This window comes from Odocoileus virginianus, chromosome 13 (assembly GCF_023699985.2).
Source record: "Odocoileus virginianus isolate 20LAN1187 ecotype Illinois chromosome 13, Ovbor_1.2, whole genome shotgun sequence".
Taxonomy (NCBI): Eukaryota; Metazoa; Chordata; class Mammalia; order Artiodactyla; family Cervidae; genus Odocoileus; species Odocoileus virginianus.
The window spans coordinates 140,668-155,827 of NC_069686.1; the positions used below are offsets into that span (position 1 = coordinate 140,668).

The following is a 15,160-nucleotide window of genomic DNA, read 5'->3' on the forward strand; positions in this document are numbered from 1 at the left end:
AGAACAGATCAGCATGTTAAATGACTCCTTAGGATGAACTTGGCAAAACCTAGACAATAAGAAAGCTATAGGCAGACAACTTAGATTCTTCATAAACTGTAAATTAAAAAAAAAAGATTGGAAGGAACTTTAGAAAAGACTTAAAAGATGTATCAGTGATTCTCAACATAAGGTCTTTCTTAGCATTCAGATTTTTTTGAAAAAAATACTAAAAAAAAAAAAAAACCACCAAAACACTGAGTATATATTTAATAACATCAAGGAATTATTGTCTTATGTATGATAAGAGTCCTTGTCTTTTAAAGATGTGTACTGAACTGTTTATTGATCATGATGTCTTTAATTTGATTCAGATAATATGAAGGGAAGGAGTGGCTAGTAGTGTGGTTAGAAGAGGTTGCCCAGATGATTGCTGGGATTGGATGAGGGGGTCATGCAGTATTCTGTCTGCTTTTGTGTGTATTTGAAAAGTCTCCTTAACCATTTACTTTTAACATATCCAAAGTAAGTTTTTAAAAGGTTAGGTAACTGTATTGGGAACCTGCTATATACATTTTCTCCTCAGCCCTTTGTATGGCTGGGCATTGATTCAGCGTTGGTGATGATTCCCCAGAGATAGCTCTCCTTGTCTGTAACCTGTTTGGGACTGTTTCTGCCCAGGTAGTCCCCGTTAAAAACTGGCTTGTTGGTTGTCCTTCCCCAGCTTAAATATTTTAGACACAGTGGTGTGTGTGTGTGTGTGTGTGTGTGTGTGTGTTTTTTTTTGACAGAGTCCTTCTTTAAGTGTTGAACAGCGAGAGGTGTCAAAAAGGCAGTGCTGTTTTAGAGAATCACTGGTACCAAGGCATACTTTGGCTTCTGCATGCAGAGAACGAATCCTTGACTCTCCCCTCAAGACAGGCCTTAATTGACTAGACTGGGAGATTTGCTGGGAGAACAGAAGACTGGGCCAGAAGTTCGTGGTGGGGATAGACGGTTTGCGTTCTCTCCAGTCTATAATATAGGTTTTTATCCACTATTCACATTCCTTCTTAGAGGCTGATTTAAAAAAAAAAAAAAAAGAAGAAGAAGACAGATAAGGAATCTTTTTTTAATCTAAAATATCCTGAAGGTTAGGAAGATTTTAGGTAAAGTTTAGAAACTAAAATTCGGTAAGTCAATAAAATTAGTTGCTTGTTTAAAAACAGCAACTTAGCTGGAACAACATGAGCAAAAAAAAAAAATAGTAAAGTCATTGGTTTATAACCAAAGTGCAAAATAAATATCCATGTATTCACACTGGTAGAAATGGATGGTTGAATAAGTAGGAAAAAAAGAGACAAATCTCCCACACAGAATAATTCCAAATAATATATATAACTGCTAAAAAAGAAAAAGGTAGTTTTTTAGAGGTAATTTATATATGAAGAAACTAGACTTATAATCCTAGAAAAAAGATTGAGTTTAAAGAATGATAAAGGGGAAAATAGAGAATAAAAATAAATGCACTTAGCTCCCAGTCTGTTGGTTTCTGATACCATTCTCCACTAAGAGGAACTAGTGTTCCTTGGAGCAGTGGCCGATTATAGACCTGGTGCAGGAGGCACAGAGTGAGCATGGTGCATCCTCTAGCACCAGAACGTAAGACAGTGCTAACAGTAAACAGTCCAGAAGTCCAGCCAAGCAAGACACAGTGACTGAGTTATGGCAGAGGGACACAGGAGCCAATAGAGAGGGCTCCCAATGGACAAAGCTGTAAACGACATGAGCCAAAACAAAAATAGTAATAAAGTCATTGGTTTATAACTCAAAGTAAAAAATAAATATTCACATATTCAGATTGATAGAAATGGATGGTTGAATAAATAGGAAAGAAGAGACAAATCTCCCATGCAGAATAATTCCAAATAATATATGTAACTACTAAGCCTAGAACATAATTTCTCACTCCCTTATACATAGTGAACTTCTTCCAGAGAGCTTCGTATGGAAGGGGGGAAAGAGTAACTTTACAGTGGAGGACTCTGTAAACACTTTCTCAGCTCAGCAATCCTGGTTAGTTTATAATAAAGTTAAAAGTTTGTTATAGAAGCAAATGAAATTTTAGGAGATGCTAGGTTCCAGGGAAATAATCCTGTAGACATGGGCTTCTTGCTTTATAACAGAGAGGCCATGGCCAGGAGCCTGCTATTGCTTTCATCATCCTTCTCTGAACTTCCCATTCCTTTTTTTTGAACTTCTTAGTCCTTTTCCCCTCCCACTTGCACCAGCCCTTTTCAGTGGGAGAACCTTTTCTTAGGTCCTGAAGCACACAGTGACACTAAATTTTCGTTGTTCCATATAAGAAATCTTTAATATACACTGACTTTACGCCTGGCATTATGCCAGGTACTATTCAGAGGTGCAAAGCAGCCTGATTTTGGAGACAGATTGAAGAGTCTGAGTAATTTTCTGCCTTTTTCTTTTATGTTATATTCTAGATTGTCAATAAAAATAATGAAATGAGGGTATTTCTTGTTTTAGGTGCAAATATTCTGCGAGATTCAACAGGCAACGTCAAACTAGGAGATTTTGGGGCCAGCAAACGGCTTCAAACCATCTGTCTTTCAGGGACGGGAATGAAGTCTGTCACAGGCACACCATACTGGATGAGCCCTGAAGTGATTAGTGGAGAAGGCTATGGCAGAAAAGCAGATATCTGGTAGGTTTTGATGTGGGATTTGCCTGAAAACACATACCTTATTAACATATTTCCACTCAGGATGGAACTTATTGAAATGAACTTTAATTCTTTTTTGTACTTTTGAAATAGGATGTCAGGATTACAAGGGTTGATATCATTTTAATTATGCCCTTTGAGGCTTAATAACTGACCAAATAAATAGAGCTTTCGAATCATTTTTTTCATTCTTTAGGAAGGATTTCATCTTAAGCAAATTTCAGCATTAGAAAACTGTCTTCATTTTATTTCCCGGATGAACTTTTAAAATACTTAATCTTTATTGTTAGTCTTATAATTCAGTTAACCTTTAATTGCTTAATAATTTTAAGTTAGAGCATAAAACGGTCATTTCCTACTTCCCATTGAGAAAAGTGGGTTTTTCCTTTGGTGTTTATTGTATCTATTGAAGTGGGGAAGAGGAGGTTTCCCTCTGTGACCACTGCAGAGCTAGGCAGTGCGGGGAGTCTCTGTCCTCTTCTCGCTGTTCACTAACGGTCACTCTGGTTTCTCCTTAATCCAGTTCTCGCTGCCCGCCAGCCTCTGAGCCTGAGCCTGGGCACCCTGAGAGGTTAGCAGCTCTCTACACCCTTTCCATTGTGCGGCTCTAGAGTCTCTCCTGCCTGCTTCTCAGCCCCAGCTACTTAGATGAGCTCTTTTGAGTAAAGTTTTTAATAGGTACTCATTTTAGACACCTAAAGACAGAGAATTTCTAATGTTGCTATTCTTTGTAAGATAAAGACAAAAAAACACTTACATTCAGTGGCAGGCTAGAGAATTATATCAAGCAAAACTTACGAATAATATTCTGTGCCTAACAAATTTGAGAGCTTAAATTGCAGTTTGTTTTCATTGATTTTTGTGTTTGAAGGACAGGTTTGGGTTTTTGTTTTTAGTTCAAACATAAGCTGTGTATTTTTTTAACAAGATAATAGCACAGTAATTTAGTTGTAACAAAGCCATCAACAGAGCCATATAGAAACAAAACTAAAGGTATTGCTTTAGATTGATTATCTCCCTTAAATAGGAAAAATTTAACCTGTTAGTCTAGTGGTTCTCAAACCTATCCACACATTTGAGAAATGGAGGGGAGGAGGAGGATTAGTGCTTAAAAATTTAGCTATACCCAGAGTCCATCTCAGAACAATTATATGTGAGTATCTCAAGAGTGGGGCCCAGGCAAAGATTTCTGAAGTGTTGTCAGGTTTGAGAAGTACAAGTCTAAAGTAATAAGCAATAAAAACCATGCCTTCAAAGCAATTCGAAAGCACAAAGTTAAAAAAATAAATATGGTAAATTTCTTTTCTTTTATCCTAGCAAGAGGAGGAGGGAAGCACCAATTGATATCTCATTATTTTTTATCCGTTTTTGATTGCCCAGATTGGAGTTTAACAGACATCAAATATTGAAAGTTATACAAATGTATTATATGCTACAATTCTCACTACTTTACATTTAGAAAGCTCTTCTAAGACAGTACCAGCTTTCGAAAAGAACAGCACTTTTTAAAGTTTGCATAGATGTTTAAGTTGGCTGTTGGCTCAGCTAAAAGTCAATGTAATGCACTAAAAGGCATTTTATTAGTAACAGTTATTATAAAACTATTCATTTCATGTACCACAAATTTAACTTTTCGGTACAACAAGAATAATATTTGAGTTTTTCCCATCTATTTCTATAGCTGTCAGAATTCATTGAAATGCAGACTCAAAACATAAATTTTTCTTCAAGACTGCATACGTAAAATACTTTTCCTATAACTGCACTATATCCCTGACAGATCCGTACTGGGGACTTCAGTAGTGACTACAGGCATATTTATCTTTAAAACAACTTTTTTCTCATTGTTTGGGTTTGGGATTGATACCAAGTTTGGAAAAAGATGTTTCCTTAAGATTACATAAATTCACTTAAAAATGTCTTCTCAAATTTAAAAACCCTGTTTTCTTCAGCTCCTTCTGTCAGGTCTCCATGTCAGTCGACCTGAACTACATCCTTCTTGCCCTGAAGCACTCTTCTCTCGGTTGTCTCCGTTTGTCCCTCCGTGATTCTCCTCCAGACTGGGAGGGGGCCTGGTGCCTGGGAGCAGGTGTCCCGGGCCAGCTGAGGCCTCAGTCACCGCTGCGTCCTTTTGGTGCTTCACAGTGGCTCCAAGACCCCTCAGGGCTGCTGGGGATACAGACAGTCCAGAGCAGGAGCCCTTCAGAGGCATGTAGAATGTCAGCCTCAGAGCCCAGCAGCTCCACAAGGGGTGCCGAGGGCCTTGACCTCAGTTACGGTTGTCTGTAATCACAGCCTTGTAATGAAGTTTACCCTTGAAACCAAGTCGTGTTTAAATGTATATGAACTTCACACGTTTCTCATTTCATAGGTAGGTAACTGACCTTCATGATGATGTTGTTTGTGTAAGTTTTTTTTTTTCTCCCCTCTCAGGAGCGTGGGCTGTACTGTGGTAGAAATGCTAACTGAAAAGCCTCCTTGGGCCGAGTTTGAAGCAATGGCTGCCATCTTTAAAATCGCCACTCAGCCAACGAACCCAAAGCTGCCACCTCACGTCTCAGACTACACTCGAGATTTCCTCAAACGGATTTTTGTAGAGGCCAAGCTGAGACCGTCCGCTGACGACCTTCTGAGACACATGTTTGTGCACTGTCACTAGCGGCTGGCAGCCTCTCCTGTGCCTCTGCCCAGTTCCCATCTGTCCATTCACCTTCTCTCTGACTGCACTTTCTCTTTTTTAGAAAAAAGAGAGATGGGGGAGGAAAAAAAAGACAAGAGGGAAAAGTGTTTCTCTTGATTCTTGGTTAAATTTGATTATTAATAATAATAGTAACCTAAATTTTTTATATTTAATCTTTTTTTCCCTTACAAGAACTTGAAACTTTTTTTTTTAATTTTTATTATGTACTGATGTGGTTCAGAGACATACAGCACTTTAGTACATAGTCACTCTTTTTAGTACAAAAAAATCATTGGAATACCTAAAGATTGTAGAGTCTTTCCCTGTCACTGACAGATTGGCAGTGATGGGGAGACACGGAAAACAAGAAGAGAAAAATGATGTATAATTTGTAGTTTTTAGTGATAGTATTTAAAATAGATTCTTGTTTGTGGGGTTGAGCCCTAAACTTGAGTTTAGGATAGGTACTCAACTAAAAGAATATAGGTTCCTTCTTGTATCTGTATTCTTTAGATCCTAACCTCTGTCTACCAAGCTTTTTGCTCAGTAGGAATCTTGATAGAAAATATGAATCTCTAGAGGTATGTTTATTTGTTAATCCTAACCAGTATAATAAGCAAATACACTATAATAGATCCATATTACTGGAATCTATAAACCTTGAGGGATAGCTTTCTGCTTAAAAAAAAAAAGGATACTGTTTTATTTTAAAGCAGATATATGAAGTCAGTAAGCAAATCCAAATTAAAAGATAGAAGACTGCTCTAATTAAATGTGTGCGAGTCGAAGAGACCAAATTTGCCAGTCAACAGAAATAATGAAGAGAACTGAGTGTTGTTCAGTGTATTTTAAACTGTGTTCTTTACCTGAGGGGGAAGTCCCAAAATTAAGGGAAAGGAGAAATAAAGTCATATATACTGTATCTTTCTGATTCTAGCTCCTGATTCCCCATAGATAAACATTCTCTAGGAACTAAGAGTTTAACCTGGAGTATCCATGTCTTAAAAGCTAATGTCCTGAGATAAAACCCTTGTTCTTTGGATCACAGAGTACTAAAGTACCTCAAAAAACAGTTACTGTGTAAAACAGTGGTTTTCATGGCTGGGGTGGGGATAATTTTACCTGGCATTTGGCAATGCCTGGAGACATTTTTGGTTGTCATAAAAAAGAGGATGCTAGAGGCCAGGGATGCTGCTAAGCAAACTAAAATACACAAGAACAGCACCTCCCTTCCCCCATCAAAGAATTATCCTCCCCAAATATTAAAAAGTGCTGAAGCTGAGAATCCCTGAGATAAATACTAGCCCTGGTTATAAACCGAAAATGCCTATATACAAAGCAGGTTCCTTGCAAAAAGTAAATTTCAGAGAGTGATATAGTGCATAATGAGGGTTTTACAAGAGCAGATAGTCACTACTTCAAGTCAAGGGTGAATGATCTGTACAAACAGCAAAGAACAACCCTTTTCTTACCAGCTGCATATTGCACCCAAATTAGTAACTTTCATTTTGGAAATTAAACATGGAGCCTATTGAATTCAGTCATCTGTATGTATGTATTCTTTCCTTGGAAGTCAGTTCATTCATAATTGTGGGAAAAGAAAGGCATATTAAAACAAAGTATTAACTACTTTAAACGAAGGTTAAAAACTGCCAGATATTTCTAGCATAAGAGCCAAGGACATTAAGCAGAAAGAGACTACTGGGAAACTCCCACTATCTCTGATGGACTTGTGCTACTGAAAAACATGAATGATGTCAGTGGTTTGGCCACTTGCAATTTTTTCAGCATATTAAAGCAAGGGCTAAGTACTTCAAGGGTCTAGAAAGTAGTATTCTTCCTGGAGGCCCTCAATGTGATGCCTTTCATGGGATTCATAAGGGACTTGGGTATTTTATGTTCTGCTAAAAAGTATGCTTGTTTAGGAACTCTTTTAAAATATTTTGTTTCTGAAGTTGAGTAGATGTTGGTTTACTGTATCAAGGTCCTATCTGGCATTCCCTGTAGGAATATTTGCAATTCCACTAGCTAGTCTGAGAAGAAGTCGAAGCACAAATACAGCTGTTAAAGCTTCTCCTGTTCCCATATAATGAAAGGAAACAGCTTGCAAGGAAAAACATGAATGAGTAGCCTACCTCCCACCCCTCAGAAAATCAACTGCCAAATCTTGTGCTATAAACATAGTCCCCAAGGATGTGGATCTATTATAATTTCTTCATCTTTTACGAGTGAAGGCATCTCTTCTACTTGAGCAAGACCGTGGTATCTGGACCAGTGGGCTTTTCCTTCCTTTGTGTTGTGTGCTTGTGATTTCCTTTTGGCTCAGTTTTGGTCTGTCAGGGTAATCAGCAGTGCAGAATATGAGGCAAGTGCTCTTTAAAGAGAAACCTTGGGAAACTGTGAAACCCAAAGCAAAATGTTTGCCTTTTTCAGTCTCTATTTCCAAAATGCTATAGAAAATAAAATCACCGGAAAAGAAACTACTATGTTAACACTGCTGCGTAAGACCTTTGTTTTATAAGAAAAATATTATTAGCTATGGAAAAGTATTGTTCTTTATGTAAAGACTTAAGAATAGACTAATAGTTTACAGAGTTATATAAAAATGTGATGTGAATTTATTTCATACAAGTTGTTAAAGGTACCAAAAACCACAAAAAGTTAATATATATAAAAACTACTAGAACGAAAAAGCTTAAAGTGGGGTGAGGTATGGTAAGATCAAAATTAAATTTAAAAAAGAAAATTTTGAAAGGAAACACATCTGTCAGGGGCTGTTAAATATAACACTCCATTTTTTTTGTTTCTAATAATGATATGGATCAACAAATGAAATTTGAACTTTTTAGGATGACTATAAATGTGTTTTGTTTTTTAAATGCACAACCTGATTCTTCTATACTGTAATGTTTCTTTGCTGAGGCTGGAAAATGACCACACTGCTAACTTTGTGCCTTTAAAATGCGTTCTGCTTTGATAGTGGCAGACTTTTTGGTGCTGGAGAAGATTCACTAGCAGTGTTTTATGTGCTTTTCAGGATATACCTTTCTACTTAGGCCTTGAGAGATTCAATATGGCATGACTTAGGCTTGGACCAAATACAAGATCTTTTACATTGCACACAGACTATATTGAATAAAAGAGTTGAAAAATATCATAATGACTAATAGAAATTTTGATGATAATTCTATAAAATGTATTTTAAAATATACAGACTTGGAAAGTTTCAATATGACGATCTTTAATTTTCCTCATTTACAAAACATGTTTCTAACCTGAGAAACGGTTGAAGACTACTGCCTTGGAAAGTTTTCAAAGGCATGACAACCTTACATAATTTATATGGATTGAAATGTTAATGCACAGGCTGAACTATAAAAGAAAAATTAAAACTTACTTCATAGTAAATCGAATTGGCTTTGAAGGAGTCTTTATCTTATTTCCAATAGAAGCTACATTTTAAAGGTGAAATTATTTCTTTAGAGTAGCTTTCTCTGCTACTTCAGCTCTTGTATATGTCAGGTCTGGTGTGTAATATTTCTGAGATGGAAGTATAATAAGGTACATGAAATTACTGAGAAAATAAAATTTGAATAGTTTATAGGGACAACCAAGCTTGGGAGCAAAAGCAAAGACATTTGCCAGATGCAGACTCCTTGGCCTACAGCAGAGATCTTTGTCAGTGATTTCATTTGGGACCAATAGTTCGATATAAAATCACCTAGTATCAGCCAAGTATAGGGATCTATCAAAATTTTTTTTAACATGGTGAGTCTTCTTCATTTACTTATTCAATATTGTGACTTACTATGTCAGGTATTAAATTAGCTTGTCCTTAAGGAGGTCACAGTCTAGGAGGAAAAAATGGGCAAACAGTTGTTTTCTTGACATATCGTAACTCTGAAAAGTTTATCAATGATGTTTTAAACTGTTATTACTTACGAGGTGAGGGGAAAGCGATTTTGGGTGACCGTCGGCTGTTATAAACTGAACAACAGACAATAGAAGCACCCAGTTGAAGGGATCTACACATGTCAGGCACCCTCTCGCTCAGGACTCCCTCTGAAAACCCAGCCTCTGTTCAGACAGTTCCAGTGATGGGGGCATTTATTCCATTACATAGTAGTTTTTTCCCCCTGCTTTTTTCTTTTAAAGAAAAGAATATTTTCTTTTGGTCTGAATTATTAAAATACCCAAAATATTTGATAGAAATTGAATTCTGCCAACAGTGTTATTTATACTAAGATCAGGAAAATTTCTTGAGATTTTACTGTTTTATATGAAGTTTGGCCTTTGTTACAAATGTAATGTTCATATTTATTTTAATCTTAAGATTGGTTAAAATGTTAATGAAAAGCAGTTTAATTGTTAATTTTTCGTAGTGCCTTTTTCTCTGTATGCCTTAATTTTGTTTTATATCAATAATAATTCACATTACCCACCGAAATGAAAGTTTCTCCAAAATCAGTAGGCTTCAGGAGTTCATTTGGCCTTAGACTGTGTACTGGCCATTAAACTTTTCTTAATGCCTGCTTCCTCCTATCCTTTTCTACCTCTTTTTTAAAAAATATGTTAGAAGAGAAACATTAACATTGTTTTGTGATAGACACATTGCAGTTTTACTAGACACAAATTTCTAAGATAAGGATAGAAAGAGATATTTTAATTCTAAAGAGACATAGTAAATTATTTTCCAGGTTGATTACTTGATTTTTCAGTCACATTGGCACTGTTCAAATTCTTTGCATATCATGGTTCAGTTACAATTTTCAAAGAAGAACTGGAATGGTGGTTTTTGTCCTAAAGAAGTCATTTAAATGGTTTACAAATATTAAGGCAGTGAGACTTAGGGCAATGAGCAAGAAATCCAGGGATTGCAAATTCTAATCCTTACTTTTAAGCTAGCATTTTGACTAAAACTCTAGCTTTTCTGTGAAGAGAGAGAGAGTGAGTGAGCGTGTGTGTGTGTGTGTGTGTGTGTGTGTGTGTGTGTGTGTGTGGAGTTGGGGCAGGGGTGGGAAGGAAGGAAAGGTGTGAATGTCCAATTAGATTAGTCTCTGTTCTTGGAAGAACAATTTAAATATGTATAACCTACTGATGTTGGAATGCCAGCACATTTTCCACAAGTAGCTAGTACAAACAGTTGTTTAATAAAGGTATTTATTGTAAATTGCCAAGCTCTTGGTTGCTAAAAGTAGATTAAAATTGAATTTGTATGTGTGTATAATAGCTTATATATAATTCCTAAATAGTAATTGGTTTTGCATAGTTCTTCATGAGCTCTTTGGAATAGAAATTCTGCCAGACATTATCAAAACAAGCATCCTTAGCTTACCAAGTGTTCAGAAGGAAATTGTTTTATACCTCTTTTTGGTTGGCTAGGGAAGGCGTGCTGTGAAGCTACTGTTCCTACTTGATAGTCGTCTTTAGCTTTGCTTTGACTTCTGCCGCAATCTGGACAGGATGCCATAATAGGTGTGGAAGTATGCCTAGCGACTCTGTTTTCACCTTTCAGAGCTGTAGCGGGTAGTGTGCTCTTAGGGGAGTTTAGAGAACCTTCTCTCGGTTGTAGTGAGAGTGGACATGGTTTAGTTTCAGAAAGTTGAGGGAGGAGTCATAGCTATAGTAAAGAATAAATTTTATCTTTGCTTGTATTACAGTCTCATGTAATTCTTCATATTTTTCAAAATTGTGCGTTTTAATTGACAGTAATGCTATTTTTGTTAATAACAGAAAAGGCGTTAAATCAGTGAGTACTATTATTCCCTATGCCTAATGACTTGTTTGTATTTACAGTCTGTATTATCAGAATCATTTTAAACCAAAGCTTTTATATTCTCTGCACACATAGCCAAAATGATTAGCACTGTTACTTCTGCCCAATTGTAAGCTAATAGTATAAAAATGATAAAACAGGTACTAGTAGAATTTGTATCTCAATCTATCCTTCAAGTTAAAGGACAGGTGCTTGGTGTTTGCATTTAGACATACAGAATTTACTTCAACTATTATGGAACTATATGGACATTACAAACTTGAGCTTGTACACGTGCCAATCTTAATGTCACTTGACCATAGATGCATATACATACACATTGATACACGATGCCTCAGGTTGGTGGCGTTCTTTCTTCCTAGTGTCTTGACATTTATGAACTTGTGTTTGACTTGAGGGGCATTTCAGGAAAGTTGTGCAGAAAAGTAGGTTATGGACTTTTTGTGCCATAGACATTTTGGAAGATAAGGACAAGTCTGCTGTCCAGCATACATGCAGAATTTTGTCCCTAAGTAGGATTTCTAAGTCCCTTAATGCCAGTTGAGGACAGTAAAGTTTGTGACTATACTGAAAAGCACTTTTGTCTTCACTTATTTGTGTAACTGTTGGTGATTTTAGCATTAGCATTGCTTGGAGGAGAGAGAGAAATAACAAAATTACGTCTAACTCTGTTAGACACTTAGGCTTCAAAATAGATTTGTCATGTTCTCATTTTTCCAAAGACTTTTTTTCCACCTGGAATAAGAAAGAACAAGTGGAAACATTTGAGCTGGAAAGGTTTATGGGCAAAAGAAAGTAGGCCAAACCCTTGCAATATACCCTGTTCAAGTGAAAGTGCAGTGTCTAAGGATAAGAATACTTCTTTAAAAACAAACACTTGTTTTTAATACAATCTTAGTAAGTAAAAGGTTTACATTTTTTCTATTGCTGTTGGTTTTAAAATTTGCTACCCTGCATTCTGAAATATTATAAAAGAGTTAATACCAAAAATACTTTTAATGTCTGACATCTCTTACATTTCACATGGTTCTTTTTATTCAAATATCGTTGTAAATAAAAGTAAACTTGGATAAATATGAGAATAAACTTTTAATTGTTGCAAATTCTGATTATCAATTTGTAAATTTACCCTTTGACCTAATGTACATTTTTAAATGTAGCCATTAAATTCTCTATATTTAATCTATTAGTTTCTCTCTGTAAATGTTTTTAATCTCAGTTAAATGCTGGGCAGTTTATGTACAGAGGTGTTCTTTTCCTATCAAGGTTGACTTTTTTGCACATTTTTGGAAATGTTTAATTTGTACACTGATTTACTACTCTGACCAATAATTGTTGATGGGTGTGTGAGCATCGTGAATGCGTGCATTGAACTACTGTCTGTGTCTCTATGTTTAAACGTCTTTCAAGATGCAGCCATCAGTGACTGCATTGCTGTTACTGATTTAGATGGACTTTCATGCTTTTACAAAGTATACTTAGCTATGGTTCTATCTTTGTTGAGAACTCAGGAGTTCAACATCACTTTCTGATTTTATATGTATTCTAAAATCCATGACTAAGTTGAAAGTATGCTTGTAACTCTGTGTATTGGGGGATGTGTGTGCGGAGATGTCTTTTTCTGTCTGTAGGTACGTGTATATATCCCAGTAATTTCTTATTTTCATTTCTACATTTTTATGAACTTGTTTTATAAGGGTACTGTTTAGTTAGAATAATTAAATATATATAAAGCTTTCTGAGAGATTATTTACTATATGAATATATTTTCAGCTGGCTGATCAAAACTATTTTCTTAATTTTGTTTTTACCATTCAAAATGTATTTGTATTTCCACAGTTGATTGCAGATTTACTTAGATATCTGTCAATTAAAATACTCTTGCAGAGAACATTGAATTCTCATTGAGAATCCTATGAAATGCAAATTAAGAGAAAAAAATAAGTTTTAAGCAGTAGCAAAAACACTGTCCACTAAAACAGCCTTTGAATTCTCAGAGCTATGAAAAAATGTGAGAAACTAAATTATCTTGAAGAGATGTCAAGGCTTTTATATCTCCAGTTGCTGTTGGCCTGTCCTACTGTTTTTGAATATTTCTTTTATTCTACCCCAAAGATTTTCACTTTCAGTTTTCTTCTTTCTGGGCAAGGTCAGACCTCACTCATAAAACAATATATCGAAAAATTGTGATTCTCTGTGATTGACTATAAATTGGTTTACAAATGTCTGAATATACATTATTGTCTCTTTATACCATATTTTGTATTTTAAGTAACTGGCAGAAAAGGAATTGGGAATTAAATTTCCAATCTGACAAGGTTGTTGTACTTAAGGAAAACCTTGTTTTTAATATGCGGTATCATGTAAAATTACTTATGTTAGGAATAGAGTCCACTGTTGAAGTTGAATGTCACTAAGCTTATGTTATAAGGAGCCGATATGATTAGAAAAACCTACCAGAAGCCAGACCAGTGTGGTATGTGCCACATTTCATGCACATTTGACTTTGTGTTCATTCAAAATTGTGCTTGTAAAAATGTATAAAATTTCTGAGTTTTACAGTTTTTATGTACTTGTTTTTTCTTGCTGGTAAATAGCTTTTTTTTAAATCTAATGTGAAAGAAACCATGTTTATATTTTGTTAGTGATCAATGACTTTGTTTATATGGAAATTTGTATATTGTTGGCACACATCTTTGTTTAGATTTATCGTGCATGAAGGCCTGCAATAATTAGCACAATGAAAATTGCTTTTTCTTACATGTTCATTTTTTGAAAGATTGTGGTGCAAAGGCTTACTCTAAGTAACCTTCTGGACTATGGAATGAATATAAATGAATGGCACTTTGAGTGTTAATAAAGCTGATATTTATTTCCACTGTGATTGCTTTGTCCACAGCTCTTCTTGGACACACTGTTGTCTCTCCTCTGCCTGATTTGATCACTTTCTAGGAGACAGCCTAGAAACATTGCAACTAAATCTTCCCAAGATACAAGTCTGTAAGGTTCTCCTCAACACATGCTCTGGCATATTTCTCTAGATACTTCGATTACCCATCAGGAACTAACAGTGACTGAAAACAAAAAGCCTACTGTCAGAGGGTAAAGAATGGACACTCCCACAGTATTGGAGATCATTTAACACTGTCACATAGAGGGCAGCTTAGCAATACCAAGTAAAAAGGCTTAGAGGCTTGTATATCCTCTGGCCCAACAGTTTTGTGTGTAGGAATATGATTGCAGATGTGCTAAAATATATCTATAAAAGCCCCAAATTGAGTTCTACATGTTCAGTACTCGGGGCTGTTGTAACAAAGTACTGCAAACTGGCTGGCTTGTTTTAGCTGTAGAGGCTATAAGGCCAAAGTTAAGGTGGGCTTCTCAGGTTGCTCAGTGGTAATCTACCTGCAGTGCAGGAGACATGAGTTTGATTCCTGGGTCCAGAAGATCCCCTGAAGGAGGAAATGGCAACCCACTCCAGTATTCTTGCCAGGAAAATCCCAGAGGAGCCTTGGCAGGGTGGGGGAGTCTACAGTCTGTGGGGTCACAGTGGGACATGACTGAGCATAAGCACACATAACAACACACACAAGGTATCAGGGCCGTGCTTCCCCTTAAACCTGTAGGGGAGTCCTTCCTTGCCTCTTTCTAGCTTCTGGTAGCCCCAGGCATTCTTGGCATGTGGCTGTAACTCTTGTCTCTGCCTCCTGTCTTCATGTGGTGGTCTCCCTCTGTTTCTTTTTTTAAATAAGGACACCAGTCATGTAGTATCAGGGCCCACCGTAATGATCTCGTTTTAACTTGATTACCTCTAAAGACTGAATTTCCAAATAAGGTCACATTCTGAGGTACTGGAGGTTAGGATTTCAAAATATCTTTGTGGGAAACACATACTGCAGTCTGCCCTATGGCTCCTGAAAATTCATATTTTTCCCAGGTACCAAATTCTTTCACCCCATCCCAACTTTCCCTAACTTTTCACCCCATCCCAACTTCCCCCAAAGTC

The 15,160-nt window shown here is 36.3% G+C and overlaps 1 protein-coding gene across 1 annotated transcript in view; it reads left to right on the forward strand.

Annotated features, from left to right (window-relative positions):
- The window catches only part of MAP3K2 (mitogen-activated protein kinase kinase kinase 2), a 93,835-nt gene extending 79,797 nt beyond the window's left edge, over positions 1-14,038 (forward strand). The window contains exons 16-17 of the mRNA XM_020890187.2: positions 2,503-2,680; positions 5,132-14,038. Coding sequence (XP_020745846.1) covers positions 2,503-2,680; positions 5,132-5,357 — 404 coding nt within the window. The 3' untranslated portion in view covers positions 5,358-14,038. The remainder of the gene's footprint in view (positions 1-2,502; positions 2,681-5,131) is intronic.
- The last annotated feature ends 1,122 nt before the right edge of the window (positions 14,039-15,160 follow it).